A 26460-nucleotide genomic window follows, 5' to 3' on the forward strand; every position below is an offset into this window, starting at 1 on the left:
ATTAACACCACTGGGACTGTCCCAACCCCTTCCAAACAAATAAAAAATAAGGAAATCAAGGGTGTCCCATCACATTCAGAGCATGTAGCCATTATGTAATGCCATGGCATCACCGAACACAATTATACAAACAAATAAATCCACATTTCATCTGCATTTCCAATTTGGCAATCACAGCACTTACCAAACTGGCCAGAGCAGTTTTATTGAATTTTCCACAATGGCAAAATGGATTTAGATTTCTATTCTTTTCCTCAATGTTTTTTTGTTTTTTTTAATAAAAAACATTCGACATGTCACCGTTTGTTATACAGAGCTGGAATTCATTTGTTGATTGTCCAATAATAGTGCAGTACGTTATCATGAGATTGTATTTTTAAAGTGTTCCACATAAACAGGACTTCACCTGAGTTAAAATTATCTCAGAGGCCTGATGTTCCTTACACATGATCCCCTTGTTAGTGGTGCAATTTTCGGTAAAGTGTGAGTGTTGGAGTCTGTTTGTTCCCAAAATCAAATGAGGCATTTGATGCAAAGCTGAACCAACAAAAGTAGAATAAAATCATCAAAGCAAATCTCCAGCATATTTTGACCACATTGTGAATCCATCAGGAAACAAGTATGTGTCCCTTATCACACGTTTCCCTGCCCATGACCCAGAATACGCCAATGATTCATCTCATGTTTGGTGTATTGATGGTCTTACACAGGGAAATGAATCATCTACTGTTAAAATAAAAACCAGGATAATTAAATATTTTCTTATTTTTGGCACCAATTTAGCAAACGCTCCATTCCCTAGAAGTTCAGAATTAATTTAAACCCCCGGAAAAAATCAGAATACAGCCGACGTTAAAACTCAAGTGATCATCATGAAAAATCGTGATAATTACACAAAAAGCTATTGAAAAGATCAAAGGAAAGTTTTTGCCTTGCCCTGAACAGTTGATCTTTTAAAAGAATCATCGCCTTATTACTTCTCATTTCAAAATGGCAGATAATTATCAACACCTAAAACAGGATCTCTATTGGCAAACACAAAAAGGCTCAAACTGTGTTGACAAACATTGAGCACCATACCGAGGTTTGGCTGCAAGTACTCTTGGGTCTTCGTCATGACGTCAGACACAGCTTTGTTGATGACATCATATTTCTAAAAGATAACGCAACTTGGGTCAAATGATTTGCAAACCACTGTTACTGCTTAAACTTTGTGGTCAAAAAAAAAAAAAATGCAGGTAAAAAATATAAAAATAAAAATATATTAAAAAGGGGGGGGGGGAATAAATAATTACCTTTTCGAGGTCGGTGAATTCATCATCAAGTTTTGTTCCTTCTGCTCCACCCACCTTCTCGCTCACATACTGCCCAACAAAACATGACAAAATATGCAGCAATGCAAACTTCACAGCTGGCTTTACATCCTGATCTACATGCACCGGACAACATACACCTGTGAAACCAGATAGATTCCCTGCTGCCTCACACAAAATGGGAGTTACGTCAATAACGAAGCTCCAGAAAAGCCGTAGTATTGATGAACAAGTTACATTCATTCAATATCCCAGGGTATCATTGTGTAACAGTGAGAATTTGTGGCAAAATTTCAAGGGGGGAGAAAGAGAGGGGAGGAGGGAGGGGAGGAGGAGAGAAGGAGCGAGAAGAGGAGAGATCTGAATAATATATTCATCTTACTGACTGCCTTATTGAAAGAACAGACCAGATTATCAGCCAACACAGTCCATTGGAAATTTCAACCCTTCCTGTCCAGAACCCATCTGAATGATGAGCCCAGAGGAGAGAGCAGTGGAGATAGAACACGCAAAACATGAAAACAAAGAAATAGAAACAGAATTTCTGTAAGACCAACAATGAAAAGTAAAAAGAATGAAAGACAATAAAAAGGCTTTCTGCCCACAATCTGCCTTGGTCATGCTGCTTCTTCCATGCCAATAATAGAATGATTTCCTCAATCTCAAACAAGAGCTACAGGCCATCTCAACTAAGCATTTAACATTAATTTCATTGTCTGGCATCTTTCCCTGCATTGCAAACTGTCAGTTAATGGCATCTGAAGTCCTCTCCTACACTGGCCATCAGATTTCCTGCACAACCACAAGGAACAGCTAAAACCTTTGAGTAGATCACATCTCCCTGCTGTCCTTCAAAGCCTACAGTCACTTTTGAAATATCCACAGGGTGTTTCTCTCTCCTATCTGCTACAGATAAAGGTGTTCAAGGCCTTCAAAGGACGTGTCATGTAATACGGCCTGTGCGGATTGGTGTTGCTGCCTCAAATCTTATTCCCTTCGAAGATGTGGAAGCCCTCAGTGTCTATCAATGGTTGTACAGTGGAGGCAAGATTTCCCATGCTCGGCCCTCAGTTAGCCTCACATTGCACAACATAAGGCTGAGTGTCAGGGTTTACGTTTATTGCTCACTGCAGGATGTTTATAGCCTTGATGTCTTTTATCAGTGCTTTTTTTATCCAAAGTCAAGACTCGTGGAAAAGCTAGAACACAAAACAGATCTGGACATAACATAACAAGAGGAACAGCAGAAAGAGAGAGGGGAAACGCCAACAGCAGGGCCGAGGGTTAATTAGACGGAGAAGGAGAATCAAGGGATGTGGGTAAGAATGAGGGGTAGGGTAGAATGCAGGAGGTGGAGAAGGTGGATGCAGAAGTAAACTCTCAGGAAGGAAAAACTGGAAATTTGGGGAGGGTGAGGGTGAGGGTTTTTTGTCCTTCAAACCTTGCCATTAAAATAAAACATTTTTAAGGAAGAAACATTTTATTCAGTGAAGATTCAGTTTGGGGGTATTGAAAATGAGAAGGGGTAGAAAAAAAGAGAGAGGATTCATTTATGACGGATTGAATTCGTGTTTTGCTCTTTTTTTTTTTTTTGGAGTGCAGAAGTTTATTTCTTTGTATTTTATTTTTTTTTTTTTGGAGCAAGGAGAGGAAAAGCATTAAGCTGAGGGGTCAGAGATGACAATATTTGGGAGAAAAGGCGTAACAATGATGCACGTGGGGTCAAAACAGACAGGGGCAACAAGCTGACTTAGCAAGCCATTGAGGAGTAGGCCGGACTAACAGGAACACAAATTTGACAATTAAACACATCGAGGTACAGTTTGGTGTGGAAAATTGGACAAAAACACAAGCAATACAGGGATAAAAAAGAGAACGGCACTCGGTAGAGCTCATACCTCCGCCAGGCTGAACATTTTACAGTTTGTATAATTGTATCCCACCGATAGGCCGGATCTGCATCCAGACCTGAATCAAAATCTAATCAGCTTGTTCTTGTCAGCAAACCAACTCATCCACCTCGTTTGTCATCAGTCGTCCACAACTTTTTGAAACACTATGGTATAAATAGTTTTTGGCCCCGACTCTCAATCGTGAATAATCACTTTTAAAAAATTAAATTTTTCTCGTATCCGAATCCGGATCTTCACAAAAAAACTAATCAGTTTGTCCTCGTCCCATCCAACCTGTCCACAACCTTTTGAGATATCTTGCTCATAGACAGATTACATTCAGACAGATAGACAGGGGTGAAAACATAACCTCCATTCATGTTTGGTGGTGGAGGTAAGAAAACATTAAAACACAACGTATCGGGTCCGGAAAACTTAGCTTGGAGGAACTGGAGGGAGGAACTTATGAACAAATATCACATGTGGAGGAACACTGGTCAATCTGTTCTTACCCTCCCACCACTCTACACCTCCAGATCAAATGCAACATTACATTTACAGGAAGGTATTTAGCACTAAACTTTGGCTGAACTCAAAGATTTCCTCAGTTTAATAGGATCTGAAATCCTGAGGTGAAGGTCAATGACAGGAGTTGCATCGACAGGGGGGAAAAAAACACTTCTTTATCTTCCACCTTCATATGTGCCTCGTCCGTCAGATTTCACATCCTTTTACTCCAAATTGTACCCCACCCTTTCTGCCGGCTGTAAGGCCATCAAGCAATGACCTGCAAAAAAGAAGACCTAAAACCACGACACAATCCCAGCACAAATTAAGGAATTGATCCATAATGTCTTTTAGGGAAGAGAATTACAGCTGCAAGAAACTAGAGGGGGAGCACTCGGGAGAGTGCAAAATCTCCGCCGCCAATACTGCTGGGTCACTCAAGTGAACCTTATATCTTATTCATTAAATATGATGTCAACAGTGCTGACAGAGTTATAGTTCTTTTCTCCAACATTTTTTTTTGTGGGGGGGGGGGGGGTTGGAAATCACTTAAAACATGTAGAAATGCAAAAAAAAGAAATCGAAATGTTGTTGAAAAAAAAGTTGCAAAAATTTTTTTTTCTCTAACAATTTTTTTTTGGGGGGGTTGGAAATCACTTAAAACATGTAGAAATGCAAAAAAAAAACATTTTTTTTTCTCTAATAATTTTTTGGGGGAGGGGGTTGTAAATCACTTAAAACATGTAGAAATGCAAAAAAAAAAAATTCTCTAACAATTTTTTTTTTGGGGGGGGGGGACCAAGTCCAAAATTTAATGGCATGATCCTTGGACCATACCTCACCCCCCCCACCAAGTATCGTCGAAATCCGTCGAGGAGTTTTTCCGTAATACTGATCACAAACAAACAAACAAACAAACAAACAGAAAGGGGTGAAAACAGTAACCTCCATCCATCTTCGAAGATGGCGGAGGTTAATAAACCAAATGTGTCTGTGTGTCTCTTTCTTTCACCATCAGGTGCATAGGGCTGCTGAGGCAGTTTCATTGGCTAGGGAGCATAATCCTGGTTGGGTCTTCACTCTGACACAGGGAGTCAGGGCAGGAATTTGGAATTTGGCCAAGGTGTCAGTGATAGCTTGCCCACCCTACATGAAGGACACCATGGAATATTTAAAGTTCACCAACTAATGCCGGCAGAGGAGATGCCCGCTTAATGTCCCTGTCGGATGGCACACACATTGATGAATCCACCTGCCTGTGAAATATCAGGATGACAGTTTATAGCTGGGCTGACATTCAAACCCAGGGTAAACAGATTGAAGGTGATTATATGTCGGCCATTCTGCGAGCTGACAAAATATATAACACCAAGCTGATTCCAAAAATAGAAATATACAGCAAACAAAATCACGAGGAATTTCAGAACAGCCAAACAAAGCTTCACAACGTCATGTACCCCAGCACACACAAAACGTTCACCAGCGCATGACCTTTTGATTTTACATCATTTGGATTTTGTCCAGCATAATGCTATGCACATCAGACAGCCTACACGCTTGTCGGCAAGCAATCAGAATTGTAAATGCTTATGCTGTTTGAATCTGAACATATCCTTAAATTGTGAAGAAAACATTCAGATGGATATTCAGTGAAAATTGGAATGTTATTATGAAATTTCAAGCAAAGTACTTGATGCCAACAATGCCTTGTATTATTTGCAATAACCAAGTCGTTAAACCTGACAGCATTTTTTCACCATTATACATGTGGGAAGATGCATTTACCCTCCCATTGCAACCACGACCTTAAATAAATTAGACTATAAAAGATGCTGACATATTTCGCCAAAACCTGTCCGACCGGCTCTGCGATAATCAAATCTAAAATTCCTTGTGTTCTAACCTTCTCAATAACTATTCTAGTACAGTATATAAGAAACAAGAAAAAAAAGAAGAAAAAAAAAGGTCTTACGGAGGGACCACAAGCCGAGCAACTTTCCAATAATTTCATTCACTCCGATTGCCAGATGGCTGACAGGATGGCCTCAAGGTATGCACACTCGCCTCAAAGCTGTCCAGTTTGGGTTTGATTCTCAACATGGCTATAAACTGTCAGTCTGGTGTTTTACAGGCAGGGTGATTCATCAATGTTTGTGCCGTCCCTCGGATGGATGTTAAACGGGAGTCCCGTCTTCAAGCATTCATTGGTGGACGTTAAAGATCCCATGGTGTCCTTCGCAAAGAGTAGGCGAGCAATCGCTGGCACCATGGCCAAATTCCAAATTCTTGCTCGAACGAGTCGAACGTCAAGCCTGGTTTGTGAAGACTAGGGCCAAGCTTCCCCTGGCCGACCCCATAAGAAAGGTGGGATAATGGTGGCCATTAAAGAAAAAGAAGTCGTCCAGTTTACAGATGCATACATCAAAGTTGAACCTTGAAGTCAGGTAAATTCAATGTTTCTTTATGGTTTCAGGTCATTTAGGGCCTCCTAAATCAGAAACTGTATGATGCCACTGTCATTGTATATATATATATATATATATATATATATATATATATATATATATATATATATATATATATATATATATATATATATATATATATATATATACACATACAGGGTGTCACAAAAAATATACAACTTTTCATCTGCAAAGAGGATGGTCATAACATACATATATTTTTTTTAAATATATGGCTGGATAGAAAGCTGAAAGGTTGAAGTTTATTGCACCAATGTCAAAATTGCCACCAAAATTAAATTTTGGTAGAGAATCGTCATTTTCTTTTCGACCACATGTTCGACGTAGGCTCCACGTTGTCCGATCACTGCCTGCAAACGTGTTGTCATGTTCTCCATCACTTTGGGAAACGTTTCCTGAGGAATGTTCTGGATTTCTCGGTGGATGTTTTCCGTCAGCTGATCAAGAGTCTGAGGCCGAGGGTTTCCATAGATCCTGTCCTTGAGATACCCCACAATAAGAAGTCTGGGGGAGTAAGGTCAGGGGAATACGGTGGCCACTCAACGTCTTCGTAGAGGGAGATAAAGCGGCCCTCAAAATGTTGGTTGAGAAAATGCCTTGTTTCCCTGGCTGTATGGGGTGGTGCCACCATCCTGCTGGAACCACTGGGTTCTCATCTGGATCAGGTTGTTTCTCCTAGGACCTGAGTACGTAGCTCAGGCAGATAGAATTCCTGAATCATTTTGCGATAGTTCCTCTGGTTTACCGTGCAAGTGCGTCCCTGGTCATCTTCAAAGAAGTATGGACCAATTATCCCACACCAACAAACCGCCACCCACACGGTGACTTCGAGAACAGATCGAGGCACCAGTTCAGTTGATGCATTACCAGGATTTTCAGTTCCCCAGTACCGAAAGTTTTGCTTGTTTACCTCCCCGGACAAGTGAGCATGGCATTCGTCCGTCATGTGAAGTTTTTGGAGGAAGTCTGCATCTTCCTCCAACTTTCCTGAGAACCAATTTGCAAAGTCGAGTTGTTTGCGTTTCTGTTGATCAGTAAGCACCGTTTCCGTTTAAATTTTGTGTGGAAAGGCATGAATGTCTTGGCGAAGGATCCTCTGAACGGTGCTCTTATGAATGTTTGTCTCGGTAGAAAGTCGTCGAATCGATTTTTTTTGGACTCTGAACGACCGTCTGTCTCACCATTTCCACATTTTCTTCACTACGACCTGTCCTCTTCCGACCACTGTGACCCTTGTGAAGGTCACAAATGGTTCTCACATTGGTAAACTTTGCGATGGTGCACTTTATTGTCTGAAAGTTTGGTGCATGGAACAAGTGCAGACCGAAATGTCTCGAGTAAAGACGTTGCACCTGTATGACACTTTTCGTCTGGTGCCAAAGTTCAACAATTTTCGTCCGTTGTTGTACGGTCAGTCTTGGCATTTTTCTGGCGCTTGCTTGGTATCAAAATAAACTGCAAGGTCTCTGCAACAAGTAATGAAGCATTAGTGACAAAACTACTGCTTTTTTAGGATCAAACCAAGTATTTTTAAAGTTGTATATTTTTTTGGGACACCATATATATATATATATATATATATATATATATATATATATATATATATATATATATATATATATATATATATATATATATATGTATACCTTGTTTCATTCTTAAAACGCCTCCTTTTTAAGTGGAAGGAAGAAAATTAAGTCAGGCACAATTCCACATCTTATGCTCTTGTATTCACAATGTTGGTGTAAAATTAATTATATCAACATAAAATAGAAGAACAGTGCACTACAATATAATAGCTTGGCAATAAATTTAATTTACGGGTCTTCAAAAGTAATCTTCCTTGGCAGAATCCCAGAATTGAGTTCGCTAAGTTTTTGGGGTTTTCTCAGTGCATTTTGATTATTGTTCATTGAACAAATACATGTCTATAACATTTATAGCACAAGTCTATCAACTTGTGGTATTTAAGGTGGCTCAAAGTAATTTTTGGTGGAGCCCTGCTTGCTATTGGACGTATGAGTAAAATAATCAATGGAATTCTTGTTTGAGGTCATTGGGGAATATTTTACCAGTGAACATGGGGTGCCAATTATTGTTTAAACGTTTAACAAATAAATATTGAAGATAATATTGGTTATGCATCTACCATGGGAATGCCAAAGCAATGAAAGAAAGGGAGGGGGTCAGAATCTAATTATTTAATGAAAGTTTAAAAAAGTATGTTCAAGAAATATTACAACATAAATAAATGTTTAGATGTAGTGGGTCTTGACCCCCCCCACCTTCCCCACATCCATCCCTCTTCCTGAGGTGACTGAATACTTTAATCTAAGATTGGGCACATAATTTGGTTCGGCAGTCAAAGTGGTATTTGTTGTCCAACCTTGCAGTACAGGTCCCAGTCCCACATGGGATCTTTAATGATTTTGAATCTTCAGATAATGTACAATCAGAATCTCAATGATGAATTGCAAGCTTGAGCGTTTTTGCAGAAATCACTGGTTTCTACGGAAAACCATCTCAGCCAGCTGAGCATTCGTGAATCAAAAATCGTCATGTTGCATCGACCAGTGCTTGGATTTCAGTCATGACTAGAAGGGCAATGGGTAGAGCGCATAGCTCCACCCCAAAATGCTTGATCCACGAGAACATATCGGGCCCAATACATTTTTGAGATATCATGCAACATATTGTTTTTGAGCCCGATCTCTCAATGGTGAAGAACCACTGAAAAAAAATTATAGTAGTCAGATCTGGATCCGGATCTTCACCAAAGTGGAATCAGTTCATCCTTGTCACACACCGAACTTCCCCACAAAATTTCATTTGGATCTGTCCACAACTTTTTGAGATATCCTGTAAACAAACAAACAAATGAAATTGCTCGTTGAGCAAGGAATTGCCAGAATAACTTTGTCATATCTCCATGATCTCTGAAAAAACAAAAACCTGGAAATCAATTTGGTTCTTATAAGTCGATTGTGCTTCTGTTTAATGAGTTATAGCACTTAGTTTGATCATGATCATAACTTGGAAGTCAATCGGACTTGAAATGGCGTTTTTATCGCAATTTGAAATTTTTGACCCAACCCCCCTGACATTCGACCCCCGACCGCTAAGAGGGTGTTGGTGTGACACCCCAATGAGACGTATGTTGGATGCAGTATTGGAAGATGCACATTTTGGATTTGGTTTGAAGTCGATACGACCATTTTAGCGGACGTTATTGCGATAATAAGAATTTCGGTTTTTCGGTGACCTTGACCTTTGACCTAGATTCACCAAAAACGACAAGTGTCTAAGTTGGACCACGGCCGACGTCTGTACCCAGTTTGGTCATGATCGCTGAAACGGTGTGGCTGCTACAGGGTAAACAAACACACAAACAAACAGACAGACAGACAGACAGACAGACACAGAATGACACACACAACCAACCAACATAATTGCCGAAATCCGAAGGATTCCGGCAATTAACAGACAGAAATTGGTGAAAACATAACCTCCTTCACCTTCAGTGGCAGAGATAACAATGTCGATTCATTCGTTTTCTGATATAGGGAATCCATTGAAACCTGTATATTAATGTCTAAGATCATGCTTGTGCAAAACATGGAAGGTCATACCAAAAATTAGCAGAAAATAAATGTTATATTTCTGAGATATAACAGAAAGATGATTAACACACACGCGCACGCACGTTCGTCCTCTTCTTCTGGAGTGTCTTCCATTACAGTTTTGATGCGTTCATTGCAACAATCTAATCCACCTTCACAATCTCAGAACATTGTGCACAGCGACATTGGGGATGAACATCAACATCTTGACTTGCAGTTGCTACAAGTGCATTTGATCTTTTTGCCATCTTTTGGTGCAGCTGCCGCGTCTGGGGGAACCATTACAAGCTGCAAGGATATATTTGTTGTATCCATTGTCCATCCATGGATCGTAGGGTCCATGTGTGGTGGAGTAACTTCTGCATCATGCTTCCAGATGCTGGCTTGCAAGTGAGCCCGCATGACATTCTGTTGAAATGCTTCATTGGTGGGAGGCAGAGACATCAGCTTTGGAGTAGAGATGATATTAGCCTTTGCCGTTTTCAATTTCCATGTCTTGTATCACGACTCGCTCATATTCGAGGCTTGCACATGTCCATAACATGCTGCTATGAATGCAGTACACTCTTGTACAACATCAGCAAGTGCAGCTGTGATGTTCCCGAGTTCTGATGGTTGATGACCAGGTTGAAGTACCTTCACTACTTTCACCTTTCTAATTTCCCAAAACTGAGCCACAGTATCGGATCCTGATAAAGTGTGTGTGGCTAACGGTTGACGAGCAATGTGGTTGTGCAGGTCTGCAGTTGCTTTGATGTCAATACACTTTATGCTTTGGAATGTAGCTTCCGTTGTTACAGGGCACGGGAGTTTTTTTTTTCTGCTAATAGAAATGGACTAACAGTTTGAACACCTCAGTGTCAGCTGAAATGACACTGATGTTAGTGTTCACACCATTCTCCTCCACAATGCTCAACGACTGATGTATGATGATGTCATCAGCCTCCTCTTGAATATTTTTCATGTCTTCATGGATTTCAATAGGAACTGGATCACTGTCTGTCACGACAAGTTTATATTATGGTGTATCCTTCTCAGGTGTTCCCACCGTTCATGTAGAGTCTCGACAATCAAATTGATCATCTGAACTTTGTTGTAGGTCACAGTCAAGGCAATTTCTTGTGGTGGAAGAAGCATCGAGCATGAGAGTTGATGCTGTCTGCTTGCTTCTTTCCCTCTTGCTGAATGAGTGACATCTTTGATGCTATAATCAACATTCCTGTCAAATACTAAGTGGACATTTGTATCCTTTCTCCTTTTTGCAACATATTCAACAAAATTGTCCACAAATTCTTGAACTGTTCCTTGTGATGGTCAGTGAATGACCCACAGCATGGCTGATCCATTGATTATAATATGAGAAGCCTTTGTTGCAGATCTTGTTGTCAGTTCAACTTTTAGGTTGTTTTTGAGCATGGATATATTTGTCACCAATCTCACTTCACCAGTTTTGGTGAATACTGAAGTAGGCATTGGTGCCACCTCGTACGCAATAACATCAACAAGATTCATATCCCTTCCAGAAGCTTGCAGCCCAATGATGCGTGAATAAATGAGATTGATGTCAAATTTTTGCTAATCCCACCTGAATGTGCTTCTTCATTACTTCCAAAGTCTGTACTTGTTTGCAAAGGACATCATGGAAACCTCGAGGCCATGCATTTTCATATTTTACATTTCATCTCCTGGTCTATGAACATTTACGCAGCTTCATGAACATTTATTCCAGGATCAGTTGCTATTCTACCATTTACAATCTGGATGATGGTGTCTTTTGGATGTGTTGATGGGTCAAGTGGATCAACTGATTCTTGCAATTCATCTTTGATTTTGGCTCTGTCTTGAGCATCTGATGTTATTCTGGCCTTCATTTCCTCTTTGTGCAGATGAGCATCATATTTATCCTCTGAAGTCATATTGGAAATGACTTTGACCAGGACACTACAAGTGTGAAGGCTCAGGGCCCATGTCTTCAGGGTGTTGGGTTTTCGTGTGACACCAATGATGCTAATGTGACCCTTTTCATAGTGCATGAATGTTGTCTTAATCATAATATCCATCCACATGCCATTTCCAGTTACCTGGGGTGTGCCAAGTGACATGATCTACATTAATAAACTTTTCAAGAATGTCATGTGGCATTACTTCAACAGAGCACAGATAATAAAAGAAATAGTGGGCATAATTTTGGTGATGAGCAGAAAAGAAAAATGGCATCATGTATCGTAGAGCAAGTAGAAGAAGGGCCCAATGTGCTTCTTTCTCAGCTCGACAAAACAACATCAGAAGAACAGATTTGATCATAACATCTACCCAAAGCTGGGTTGTTCTACTTTGATTGGCTCTACTGTATAAAATGGACATCAGGTCATTTGGGTCATCAATTTGCTGTATCATCATGAGGAAGCTACTCAACAATCATTCGCAGTGCCCAGAAATTTTGTGGAAACTAAATGTCATTTTTTTTGTATGCCTGGTGTTTGCTTAATCTTAATGGTTAGGGTGGTGGCCTTGGGATTCTAAGATCCTGAGTTCAAATCCCTCTTGGCTGTTGAATTAATACCAGGTGGGGTTGACTCTGCCTGTCATCCTTCCGAGGTCGGCAAAATGAGTACCAGCATGCTGGTATCCTGTGTCAGAGTGGCGACCCGTCCAGGATTGTGCCCAAAAGCCAAGGAGTCTGCTTAGGCAGCACTGATGCTCTGTACAGAGTATGGTCCCAATAGATGGATATTTTTTTATAATGTAATTAAGGTAAATAGAGCATAAATATAAATATACAGTGCTCATCAGATTGCCCCAATCAGAAGAAAGAGGAATCTACACTTTAATGAACCAAATACACGAAGAGTTGTTGATATATGCCGAATTTCATATTTTGCCTATGCACCGAGCTGGCTGAGATGGTTACGATAGAAACCAGTGATTTCTGCAATATGCTCATGCGTGCCTACTTGGCATCACTCAGATACTGATTCTACATGGTCTGAATATTTAAAATCAGCAAAGATCCCATGTGGGACCTCTACTGCAAGGTTACCTCAAACTTCCTCTGAACTCTGGACTAATTGTCAGATCAAGGTGTAAACATTTTCTTTCTTTATTGTGGGTGTGACCTGCTGTCATGTCAGAATCTGGGTGCGTATTTCCAAACTGCAAACGGAATAAAGCCCTCATCACTGCAGGTTCAGAGTAAAAAGTGTTATTGATGCCAGTAAGGCAAGGGGAGATAACATTCATCTCACCCCAGAGCAGCATATGAGCTGGGCAGTAAATAAAAGTCGGACAAATCATGAAGAGTGCCCACAATAAGAAAGAGCTGAAAAAAAGTGTTCTGTGCTGGAAATGATTCCCCAAATTTTATACCGGCCTCGGTGAGTCGGTCGGCGGCTCGAACCCCGGCAGAGTCATACCAAAGACTTGTTTTTTTAATGGTACATGCTGCTTCCTTGCTTGATGGTCAGCATTTGAAAGGATAGAGCATGGACAAACAACCATAGGTTGGCAATAATAGCAAAGACTTTGATGGGCCTAATGGCCGACTCCTGCATCAAAAGTTCCTTGTGAAGGACACATATTGTCATTTTGAGGAGTCCCAAAGAAATCCTCACATAGTTAAAACAGTTATTAAGTTGTTGAAGACAACTTCTGTCACTTTGTACAGTTAAGAGTTTGTTTGTTTGTTTGTTTGTTTGTTTGTTTGTTTGTTTGTGTGTGTGTGTGTGTGTGTGTGTGTGTGTGTGTGTGTGTGTGTGTGTGTGTGTGTGTGTGTGTGTGTGTGTTTTTGTCTGTCTGTGCATCGATTTTCTCAGCGGTCCTTGTGTATATGTCCACGAAACATTTTGACATGAAAGATAATCACCCAAGGACTGAACCTATAAATTTGGATGAACCTGGATCAAATGATGACGTCACGAAAAATTTACAAAGTTTCAAAAAATCCCAATCATTTACATGGGACGAAATTTCAAAAAATCATTTCTCCGCCATTTCTTGTTCAATTGCTTAAGGCTCGGTCACACCTTGACGTTTTAGCCAGCGATGGCAACGTATCAAAATGTATCTAAAACGCTGGCTTACGTTGAACTTTTGATGTTTTTTTTTAAAGATTCGGACGTATTCATAGCGACTTGGTCTTATGTATAACGCTAAGTAATGGACACAGAACGTTTCGTTGTGTTATAGATAACTTATACCAACGAATGCTGAACCTGTTGTCGGCCAACACAACCAATGCCCAACGATAGTCTAACTTAGGCATAGCGCGTTGCACGCACGCATCGCCGACGATGTCGTGACATAGCCTATTAAAAGGCTGACGCACAACGATTCGAATCATAACTGCCGTAGAAATGGAAGTGTAAACATCGCGGTCACACCTTGGCGATCTTGCCAGCGTATGCCGACCTAAGAAAAATGTGTCTAAAACGTTGGGGCACGTCAAATACGGTATGAGTAAGTTTGGTATACGTGAGTAGAACGCTAAAGTACGCTATCATACGTCGTAGTAAGTAGAGTACGTCAAGAAATTTTAAACATGTTCAAAATTTTATGACGTACTCGGCGTATGACACACGTTCCGCATGCGATGGGGATAAGTTTTACACACGATATGTGGACGCTTACACACGTCCACAAAGGCTACTTATAAGCTACTCATAAGTCGAAACACGTCGCGGTAATGTCTTTTTTACGCGAAACTTATTTCTAACTTATGTTTGACGTGCTTTTAACCAATTCTTTACGTAGTCCCAACACACATCGACGTATGTAGACGTATTCCAATGACGTCTTCCGGTCGACAAAAAAAATAAATTAACGTGTTTCTAGGTTACAACTGCCATATAAAGACGTGTTCCCAGCGGTTTTGGGAATTGGTATATAAAAATGCTGCTCATAAAAGGGGAACCCAACAGTGTTTTCAAGTCCTTTTTGAGTCGATGTCCATGTCAGCAGTAACAGTATCAGTATTAGTATTAGTATCAGTATTAGTAGTAGTTTGTTCGTGTTGGCAGTAGTAGGTGAGTGTGAGGGGGAGGGTGTGGGTTATGATGGATCGTCCTTGCGTTTAACGATTTAAATGATAAACTCAACGATTTAAATGGCTGCATCTCCACTATTGAAAGTAGACGCTTGCGCTCAACAATTGGATTTTTTTTACACTCAACGACTTTTAAACAGTACCACTCAGCTATTTTCATTGTTTACAATGAACGATTTAAATTGCTGTCACTCGCCTTTGTTTTTTGACACTGGGGTTTGGAAATTTGAAGCGTTTCTTCTGAACGTGTTAAAACGCTCAAACTCGACTATTTTAAATAGACGCTGCCGATGGACAATTGGAATCATAGCCAAGCTAGACATCGAAGTGTGAACATCCTCGTCATGCCGAAGAAAAGTTTGAAGAATGCTGCAAATAAGTGTCCTGGCCGTGGCCGTGGACGCTGACGCAAGGACGATCCATTATACCGACGTCTTTCAGCCTATGAGTAACTTAAAAGTAACGTCTGTCGATGTGTGGCAACGATCGCGTGACGTGCCAACAACACGTTAATCATAGGTTAGAAATAAGTTTCGGGTACGCTAAACATTACCTCGGCGTGTCTCAACTTATGATTAACTTACAAGTAGCATGTGTTGACGTCTGTCAACGATCGCAGACCGTGCATACAACTTGTGGCCAGCGTAGCGGAACGTGTGAGTCATACGCCGGCATACGTCGTGAAATTTCAAGCATGAAAAAATTTGAGGACAACCGAAAAGTACAACGTTTAAAGCCAGTGTACAACGACGTATGGCAGTGTTTTTCAGCGTGCTCTCAATGTTATCAAAACTTACCCATAACGTATTCAACGTGTGCCAGCGTTTTAGAAAAAAAATTCAAAAATCGGCATACGTTGGCTAAAACGTCAAGGTGTGACCGGGCCTTTAGATATTTAATGTGCTTATGTAGGGTCATAATATCTTTCACCCTGCCATGTTTCAAAAGGATCGGATCCAGATTGTGACATCACAAAATGTTTGAAATTTGCATTGAAAAGCCCATTTACATGACAAAAAAATTCTTAAAATTCGAAAGTTTTATATTTTTCGCTCAAACTTTTAGGGAATGTAAAACATACGATTGGCCATTAGTTGATGTAATTTGATCAACTTCCGGTTTGTATTCTGGATCCCATCAGCAAAAATGTGTCATAATTTGGCCATTTTTGAAAGCGCGTATCTCCATCAATTTTTGTGATATGTGGCTCAAACTAGTTGAGAATGTAGTTCAGATATTACTCTTTCATGAGATATCCAGGCCTTCGTTGTGACTGTTCCGGTTCAATAGTTCACCTGACACCGAAAATTCGTCTATCGTGCTCAGGCGCCAATGGCACTATTCTGAAAATGTGATGTATTATTTTGCAGTGCAGGCCAGTTTTATTAACAATGAAAGGCCCTCCACATCGTACCAATCCATTATGACGTTACCATCACGCAGGTGTGTCAATTTTCCATTTTCATTAAGAATTTTGCTTGTTTTTATGCGGAGGAGGTGGAGGTGATGATGGAGTTTTTGACTTAAACCATTGACATCACATTCCACATTCGAATGTTGTTCATGATAGCAACTGACTGAACTGTAAATGCTGTTTCTTGTGCTGTATCCGTGCGACTGCAATGAAGTTATAATAAATTTTCAAACAACTTCGACAACTTCCTCACTCCATGAGTGATTCATTTCATAGTTGGCCTGTTTAGTTTAACTGTCTAAAGTCCATGTTGACAGATATGCGTTGTGATTGTGTCGTGAGAAATTCCATGTCATTTTTCTCATTCTGCATTATTTTCTACAAGCCATCTGCCACACATTTTCCAAACAGCCCCCGTAACCGCTTCAAATCACCTCATGAATGCCTGAGACAAAATATTGCACCAAAACCCGAGGCTGTCACGAGCCCGTTCTCTTCATATGCTCCCTGCAACCACTTTGAACAGGTTTCATGAATGTCTGCGAAAGGATATCACACCAAGACCCAAGCCGAAGGTGGCTCCTTCAACGGACGAGGGGGGAGGGGAACAAGGAAAAAAGAGAAGGGGGTTTTGAGGTTCTATAAAAGGCGGCGTGGACAGCCACTTAAGAGGAAGGAGATAGAAGGACTGGGAGGAACGAAGACTGAGATTCGAAGATTGAGAGGGGTTCCAGACTGTGTTGGGGGCTCGATTATTATTCGCAAAAAATGCAAGGGTTCTCTCTCATCCTTCTCTCTGTCATTCCTTGCACTTTGCTTGCTCTCTCACGCTTTGTCTATTCATTTCTCGCCACACCATTCATTCTTCGTTATTCGTTTTTTTTCCTGCATATTGTCTGTCCTTTTGTTCTCTTCTGTATTTCTTTGTTTTCCACACTTGTGAACCTTCACCTTCAACTGCCCATGTCCACTAGCTGTATCGCTGGACCCTCCGCCTCGACATCAATTGGGCATCCTGGCAAGAAATATGTGCCGCGACTGACGTGACTGGTCCACGAGGAAACGTCAAAGCCATGGCTTACGAAGAGCAGGAGGGGGGCGGAGCATGGAGGGTTCCGGTTTCAGTCAGGATGTGGGAGCCTGATTCAAAAAAAGTGTGAGGTGTGCAGGGGTTCATCCTGTCTCCATCTATTTCTCTGTCCTCATCTCATCTTCTTTGCCAATCATTCATTCCATCATTTTCTGCCAGTCACTCATCTCTCCCTGCCACATACGATAGAGGATACTGGCATATTGTACTATAGTATGTTAAGTCGCTAGGAAGTAAGGTTCGAAAGGTGGGTCTGTCGCGTAGGGGATAATTTGGGAGAGTATAATGTGCTGTGATTAATGGTTGTCCACATGTCATTCAATTGCTTTCTCTCCTTATAAATACTTGTATTTTGATTAGAGGCACTAAAAGCCATTTCCTCAAGAAACTGTGTCCTGACTTATTCTGTCTGTTCTGATGGTGTCATAAGACGTTTGACCAGCACAGATTTGTTATTCAAGTTCGATCCCAGATGCGGTTATGCAACGTTGATTCCGCTCTGCAGACTGACTAAGGTCTGTTGCGTAATCGACGGCATGGTACCCGCTCACACTCGGACTTTTGTGAATGGTGACAAGACTCTGGGTGTGGGATTCCGTGGGAATTTCTGTGGCGACTGGCGATTGTGGTATTTAAAGACACGCCGTTCTCTCTCTCAGTTATCCAGAGGTGAAGTCCGTCACAATATTATGGTGGGGTGAGAGAACAGTGTGTACAACTACGAAGAAGTTGACTGCAACATGACAAGCTATGTGAAGTTCCTCATCATCCAGGGACACAAGCACATCCAAGTAGTGGCTGATGACACAGACACAGTGCCTTCAGAATGTATTCACACCCCTCAACGTTCATCACATTTTGTTGCGTTACATCCGGAATTTAAAATGGATAAATTTTCTTTTTTTTGTCACCGATCTACACAAAATACCCCAAAATGACAAAGTGAAAACATGTTTTTAGAATTTTTTTACAAGTTAATTAAAAATTAAAGGCTGAAATGTCTTATTCCCTTTGATCATCTTTGAAATGTCTACAACTTCATTGGAGTCCACCCGTGGCCAATTCAATTGATGGGACATGATACAAGGTGCTATGTCGGACAGAAACTGAGCACAGCTCATCACCCATCTAAAGGCGCTGTCACACCTTGACGATTTAGCCAGCAATGGCAATGTATCAAAATGTATGTAAAACGTTGGCATACGCTGAAATTTTGATGTTTTTTAAAGTTTTTGGCGTATTCATAACGAGTTGGTCATATGCATAACATATTAGTAACGTACACAGAACGTTTCGTTGTCTTATAGATAACTTATACCAACGAATGATTAGCGTGTTGTCGGCGTTCACAACCTATGCCCAACGATAGTCTAACTTAGGCATAGCGCGCTGCACGTATCGCCGACGATCACGTGGCGTAGCCTATTAAAAAGCTGCCGCACGCCGATTCAAATCATAACCGCCTGAGAATTGGAAGTATCAACATCGCAGTCACACCTTGACGATTTAGCCAGCGTATGCCGACCTCTGAAAAATGTGTTTAAAACGCTGGCACAAGTCGAATACGTTATGGGTAAGTTTGGTTTACGTGAAGAGCACGCTGAAAAACGATGAAGTACGTCTCATACGTCGTGAAATTTCAAGCATGCTGAAAATTTTATGACGTACTCGCCGTATGGCTCACACGTTCCGCTACGCTGGGAATAGGTTGTAGGCACGATATGCGATCGTTGACATAAGTTCCTTGTAAGTTACTCATAAGTCGAAACACGTCAAGGTAATGTTTAGCATACCCGAAACTTATTTTCTCCGTCGAGGCACATTTTTTTTAATTCTCTTTGGCTCCGTGAAGGCATGTGACGAAATATATGAAGTTGTTGTTGTTGTCGTTTTTTTGTTTTTTTTAGTCTATCACGAATTTTAAAATATATCCGGACATTTGCTTTTAAGTTTCGACGTCGACGTGACAATATCCTCAACCAGAAAATATTCACAGAGGAGGAACTAAGAATAAGACATGAGCAAACTGAAGAGGCAATCGGTCATGACGTAACGGCACGTGACGAAATATCGGAAGTTATTGTTGTTTTTTTTATTTTTTTTAAACGCTGCCAATACGCCATTATACGGGAGCTGTAAATTAGAAACACGTTCAGTAAGTTCTGTGGTCGTCCGGAAGACGTCAATCAAATACGTCTACATACGTCAATATGCGTTGGAGGTACGTTACACATAGGTTCAAAGCACGTTACTCATAGGTTAGAAATAAGTTTTGGGTACGCTAAGCATTACCTCGACGCGTTTCGACTTATGAGTAACTTACAAGTAACGTGCCTCGACGTGTGTCAACGATTGCATAACGTGCCTCGACGTGTGTCAACGATCGTGTAACATGCCTACAACACGTTACTCATAGGCTATAAATACGTATCGGGTACGCTAATCATTACCTCGACGTGTTTCGACTAATGAGTAACTTACAAGTAACGTGTGTCGACATGTGTCAATGATCGCATAACGTGCCTACAACTTATGGCCAGCGTAGCGGTACGTGCGAGTCATACGCTGGCATACGTCGTAAAATTTCAAGCACGCGAAAATTTTAGGACAACCGCAAAGTACAATGATGAAAGCCAGCGTACTACGACGTATGGCAGTGTTTTTCAGCATGCTCTTAATGTTATCAAAACTCACCCATAACGTATCGACGTGTGCCAGCGTTTGACAAATTTTTCATAAGTCGGCATACGCTGGCTAAATCGTCAAGGTGTGACAGCGCTTTAACACCATCCCGACAGTGAAGCTATCGGGATGCATCATGCTATGGGGATGCTTTACAGCGGCAGTGACTGGGAGACTTGTCAAACTAATAGGGAACAATGAATGGAGCCAAATAAAGGAAAGTCCTTGAGGAGAACCTGCTTCAGAGTGCAAAAGACCTTAGACTGTGGTGAATATTTACGTTCCATCAGGACAATGACCCCAAGCATACCACGAAGGCAACAATGGAAAGGCTTCAGAACAAGAATGTGAAAGTTTGAGTGGCCCAGCCAAAACCTAGTCTTGAATCCTATTGAGAATCTGTGGGAAGACGTGAAGATTGCTGTTCACCGACGCTCCCCATCCAACTTGACAGAGCTTGAGCATATTTGTAAGGCATCATCGGAGAAAATCCCCAAATCCAGATGTGCAAAGTTGAAACAGATATACCCAAAACGACTTGAAGCCAAAGATGCTTCAAAAGATGTAATCACAGCCAAAGATGCTTCGACAAAGTATTGATTCAAGGGGTTGAATACTTATTGATGCAGGACATTTGAGCATATCATTTTTAAATTCAATACATTTTAAATTCAGGCTGCAACACAACACAACACAACAAAATGTGAAAAAGTCAAGGGGTGTGAATACTTTTTGAAGGCGTTGTATATCTGCATATGTATGTTGCTGGTGTGCATCTTTTGGAAGTGGTAATATAAAACACAGATATCATTGAGGACATATGACATCTGATACACCGAGTGATTGACATAAATGCCACAGCCAAAAAGCTTGGCGACAAGTCACCTCAGCTACTTGCAATGCACGCCATCACAGGCTGTGACACCATCAGATACATATTTTGGAAGGGAAAGGCATCTGCTGTGTCAACCATGATAAAAGCAAGAGATTGGCCTGGAGGTATTTGGAGAACAAGAGGCAAACCGTTCTGATGTCATCACAGCTGGCCATAAATTTCTTATCCTGTACAAGGATATGTACATAAGCTATACATATCCTATACATGGAAAAACAATCTCATACTTCTTTGAACAAAATGAGACGTTCCATCTTCACCGGTAAGAAAGACACTGCCAATATCAAGAGCCTGCCTCCCACCGACACTGCCTTAGATGAGCACATCAATGGAGCCCATCTCCAAACCATGCTGTGGATCGCTGCAAATCAGCTGGAGCCACCCAATGTCAACATCACAGAATTTGGATGGGATATTATGGATGGTGCGACTCGCCCTTCATTGGAGTACTGAAGTGGGTCAAGTGGAGTACTGAAGTGGGTCAAGACAAACACTGGTTTGTCTGAGGTCGCTCTGCCAGCGCTCATGAAGCGCTTTGGCTTGTGGCTGTAGAGTTCAGAATGACTGCTCCAGGAAGAACTGCTCATGCAAGACAGCAGACCTGTGTATCATGCACATTTTCTGTAAATTTATGGCACAAGATAGATGCACCAATCATTACACTTCTGGGTCATTCTACCTCAGTTCACCCAAGGCTTGGTTTGGTTGCATTTTTACGACCTTTGGCCGAAAATATATCAAGAACAAAAAAATACTACCCCTCCAGTTTTTTATGTTATAGTAGACAGTGTGAACTTTCATTTTCATGCAAGGCCAGGTCAAGGTCACGAGGTCTTCAAGGTCAAGGACAAGGTCAAATGTCAGGTCAACAAATAATCCACCCCAACTTAACTAGATCGACAAACCGATGCTGGATTTGCATTCTATGGACAATTACCTTTCCAACGACACCAAAATAATCGAGATAGGGCAAGGGGTTGCTGAGATATGAGCATTTGAATTTTGGTGGAAACACGACATTCGTCGAAAAGGTCAAAAGTTCTCAAGGTCATATCTCGTAAACCCCTAGTCCGATTTAGCTAAAATTTTGTATGTGAACATAGACTATCATATGTAACATACATGCAAAAAAATTAGCCAAATCTGAGGGGGTCGGGTTACAACCCTTGGGTGAACTGAGGTAGAATGACCCTTCTGACAAGCATTCACTCTCTTCAGACATTGACAAAATCACAAGCTGGTCAAACAACATGGAATACGTCTTTCAATGCTGACAAATCTCACACTCTCACCATCTCTCCCCAAAAGAACCGTCTGACAATCCCACTACCCTCCCCCACCCCTCAACCATATTCCTGATATCAGTCTCACGATCAGCCATGATCTTTCTTGGGCAAACCACATTTCAAAGCTCCAAAGCCAGCCACTGACTGGGCATCCTCCATCCTACAAAGTCCTTCCTTGGCACTCCTGAACTCCTATCCACCTACAAGGCCTTCATCCTCAGCTTGATGGAATAATTAGTGCTCTCCACTCTGGGTTGGCTCCCCTGCCTCACAACTTGCCTCTGTGGAAACCAAGACCTTCAAGATTATTGGAATCTCCCACAATGAAGCTGAGTCTATAGGCCTATCACTACGCCATCGTTTCTGAAGGGCACACATGGTCCACCATTAACCCCCTTCTGGTTAAACTATCTAAAACCAGGATCACTGCTCACTTCCACTCATTCGGTTCTCTTTTCTCCTGCCTGTGGAACCAACTTCCACATTTTCTCCAATCTCATTCTTCCCTATGGGTTTTCAAGAAAGCTGTTCAACATAATCTCAAGTCATCCCCATACAAAACCATGATCTTTTCTACACCCATTAAACCACCCCCACCCCTCCGAAAATTTTGCTTATGTATCCATTGTGTCCACCCTTTGCATTCTCACCATCGTCCCTGCATCCCCCATTTGTCCGTCTCCGTCTACTTTCTCTCTCTGCCCTGCTTTTTTCCCTTTCTTCTGTTGTTCTCTTTGTTACGTTGTGACCTGATTTGTTCGTGTCCTAGCTCTTCCACGAGCCTTGACCAAGTTTTTTTTTTTTAAAAGAAGTTTGTGTGTTGTTGGTAGACATGTTACTGATCCACAGTCCTCCATCAAGCTGTGGATGAAAGCTTTGTATGTGGTTAAGAACTCAGGTGTACCAAGGAAGGAATTTTCATGACAGAGGATACCCCAGTCGAATGAGCCATGCGTGGAGATCATGTATGGAATAAAAATTAAAATGCTTCCTTCTCCAACTGTGTGAACAGGAACAGCAGCACCTGTTACATCAATAAAATTATCCTTTAAACTGAACCTTGTACTTGTGAGGTCGTTGGATTTCTTCAGATTTTTGTATGAGGAAGGTGCTACCTTCTGTGTGCCACTCATTAATTACCTTTTCCTTGTGAATAATCTCATTGAATGCTCAAGCATAGTGATTGTGGAAAGCATATCAAGTTGCTTTCACCAGAAGTTTGGAATTCCAACTGGACCAGGGCTTTTGATGCTTGGCATTTTTGCGAGTCGTTCGTTTTCTATTTTTTCTTCATCAAATATGCCTGGGAGCATTTCTTTTAGGTGTTGTATTTTCCTCCCATCCACCTTCTTGTTTTGTGCTTTTGGGTCCTCATAAATTCCTTTCCAGAAATTTTCAAGTCTATCCTCGGGATGACTCGAGACATTTTGCTTTTGTTCCTTCATTCATGGTTGAACCTTTTTGGGTTATTTTCGTCATAGTTTCTTCCTTGCCGGCATTTATATTTTGGGTTATCTTTCAGCAACCATTACCTCCAGTTCTTTGTTTTCAATTTCATATTTGTTTTTTATTTTTATTTTTGGATTATCCTCATATCATGCTTGGTGTTGGCTTCATGGTTAGGGTGGTGGGCTTGGGATCCTAGGATCCTGAGTTCAAATCCCACTCAGCTGTTGAATTAATACCAGGTGGGTTTGACTCTGCCTGTCATCCTTCCAAGGTCGGCAGAATGAGTACCAGCATGCCAGTATACTGTGTTGGAGTGGTGCCCCATCAAAGATTGTGTCCAATAGTCAAGGAGACTGTTTCGGCAGCACCAACACTCTGCACAGAGTATGGCTCAATGGATGGATGGATCCTCATATTAGGTGTGTGTGCGTGCGTGCGTGCGTGCGTGCGTGCGTCAGCTGTACCATGAGCTTGAGATCATGTACAGAATAAAAATTAAAATGCTTGCTTCTCTAAATGTATGACCAGGAACAGCAGCACCTGTTACATCTATAAAATTATCCTTTAAACTGAACCGTGTACTAAATTAGTCAGAATTTAATCAGAGGTAGTGAACATCCTGTTTCTTCTAAACGGTGAACCTAAAGATGTAATATCAAGCAATAAAACACTTGAATAGCAATCAAACCCATTTTCTACAGGAAGTAAAACACCAGGAATTTTTTGTTAAATACATAAATCAAGGTTCATGGAAGAGCCAGAACACCAAACAGATCAGGACGCAACATAACAAAAGGAACAGCAGGAAAAGGGGGAAAACATCAACAGCAGGGCAGAGGGAGAAAATGTATGGAAACTGACAAACAAGGGAGGCAGGTAATGATGAGAGGTAGGGTACACTGCAATGGGTAGACAAGATGGATACAGAAGCTTAATTTTTGGAGGGGTGGGTGGGAGGAGTGGTTTATCTGGTGTAGAAATGCAGAAAAGATAATAGTTTTGGATGGGGGGGTGATTTGAGATGGTGGTGAACAGCTGTCTTAAAGACAAGGAGGGAAGAATGAGATTGAAGTTTGGAAGTTTGTTCCACAGGTGGTAAAAAAAAGAGGAACAAATGAGTGGAGGTGAGAAGTTGTTCTGGATTTTGGCAGTTTCACCAGCAGGGGATTGCAGGCAGACCTTGAGCACCCTGCAGAAATATTAGGGGAACAGAGCACAAACAGAGCAGGGGGTGCAAGGCCGGAAAGGAGCCCTTAGAAGCCAGAAAGACCGCCGACATATCTGCGGTGAGAAAGTGAAAGACCCAAAGACAACTTCATCGTGGGAGAGACATATGATTCTAAAGCCTGTTTCCAGTGTGAAGCCAAGAATGGTGTGAGGCAGGAGCACCAGCCCAGACGGTAGAGAAGTCCTCCATCAAGCTGTGGATGAAAGCTTTGTATGTGGTTCAGAACTCAGGTGTACCAAGGAAGGAATTTTCATGACAGAGGATACCCCAGTCGGCGACAGGCTTCGGAGGTCAGCTTGGAAATGTGGCTTTCCCAGGAAAGGTCATGGCAGATAGTGAGACTCAAAAGCTTGAGTGACAGATCTTCTTCAAGAGGATGATTGAGAAAGTAGATGGGGGGGGGGTGGATAAAGCACAGGGCCTAAAACACTGCCTTGGGGAACTTCAGCTTGGACAAGAAGAGGAGATGGGAGAATTCCATTCAGAGCAATGCGTTGACTATGATGGGAGAGGAAGTCCGTGAACCATGCGTGGAGATTGCCTGGGATACCATAAGAGGAGAGTTTGGTGAGCAGTGCGAGGTGCCAGGTCCGATCGAAAGCTCGCGATATGTCGAGGGAGATGGCTATGATCTCATGTCTGACATTGAGGACCTCCATCCATCATTGGGAAAGCAGAAGCAGCATGTCCAGGGTAAAGTGACCATAGCCGGGTTGCTAACCACAAACCGTTCATAACACCTGACAACACCTGTTTGCGGATCCAATGGTGCAAGGAACAGAGAAAATGGACTGTCAAGCAGTGGAGGAGTGTGATAACATCTGATGAGTCATCCTTTACCATGTTCTTTACTCATGGATGTGTAGACGTGTGGTGACAGCCCAGGGAGCTCTACAGCCCCGAATGCCTTGTTCCAACAGCAAAATATGCTGACGGTTCCATAATGGTGTGGGGTGCATTTTCCTGGCATGGTCTGTGTCCACTCATTTCATGAGAAGGCAGGGTTGATGCCACATGCTACATTACCGTCCTGAGAGATGAACTGCATCACATGATGCAGCATGACAACGTTCCGGTCCACAGGGCACATGTTAGTTACCCATCTTCCATGGCCCTCCCAATCACCAGACCTCAATTCCATAGAGCATTTATGGGACTGTCTGGGGTTTCTGCCTCCATCAAACCGGTGGGAATTGGAGCACTTCATTGTGGAAGAATGGTGCCACATTCCTGCAGAACAGTTCCAGACCCTTGTTGACTCCATGCTATGTCATATCCATGCCGTTCAGGATGCACGTGGTGGCCCAACACCCTATTAAGGGACATTCTGTTGGTGTTTCGATGTTTTTTTTGTTCACTGCAAGTACCTTTTTTGGACACAGAAATTGAGGCTCATAGAAGAGCTAGAACAGAATGTATCATGATGTAACAGAACAAAAGCAACAGTAGCAGAGGGGGAAGCACACCAACAGCAGGATTGTGGGACAAAATAGAGGGAGACTTGGACAAACTAAGGATGTAGGGAAGAATGAGGGGTAGGGGAAGATGCATAAGGTG

General features: G+C 41.7%; 1 protein-coding gene across 2 annotated transcripts in view; it reads right to left on the bottom strand.

Moving 5' to 3' along the window:
* Positions 1-26460, bottom strand: part of LOC147015361 (endophilin-A3-like) — a 62439-nt gene that overhangs the window by 31526 nt on the left and 4453 nt on the right. For both annotated transcript variants that reach the window (XM_085850038.1, XM_085850039.1), the window contains exons 2-3: positions 1296-1364; positions 1081-1153 (exon numbers count right to left, since the gene is read on the bottom strand). In XM_085850038.1, coding sequence (XP_085706164.1) covers positions 1081-1153; positions 1296-1364 — 142 coding nt within the window. The remainder of the gene's footprint in view (positions 1-1080; positions 1154-1295; positions 1365-26460) is intronic.

This window comes from Eptatretus burgeri, chromosome 12 (genome assembly GCF_056783735.1).
Source record: "Eptatretus burgeri isolate ZD-2024b chromosome 12, Ebu_testis_v1, whole genome shotgun sequence".
Taxonomy (NCBI): Eukaryota; Metazoa; Chordata; class Myxini; order Myxiniformes; family Myxinidae; genus Eptatretus; species Eptatretus burgeri.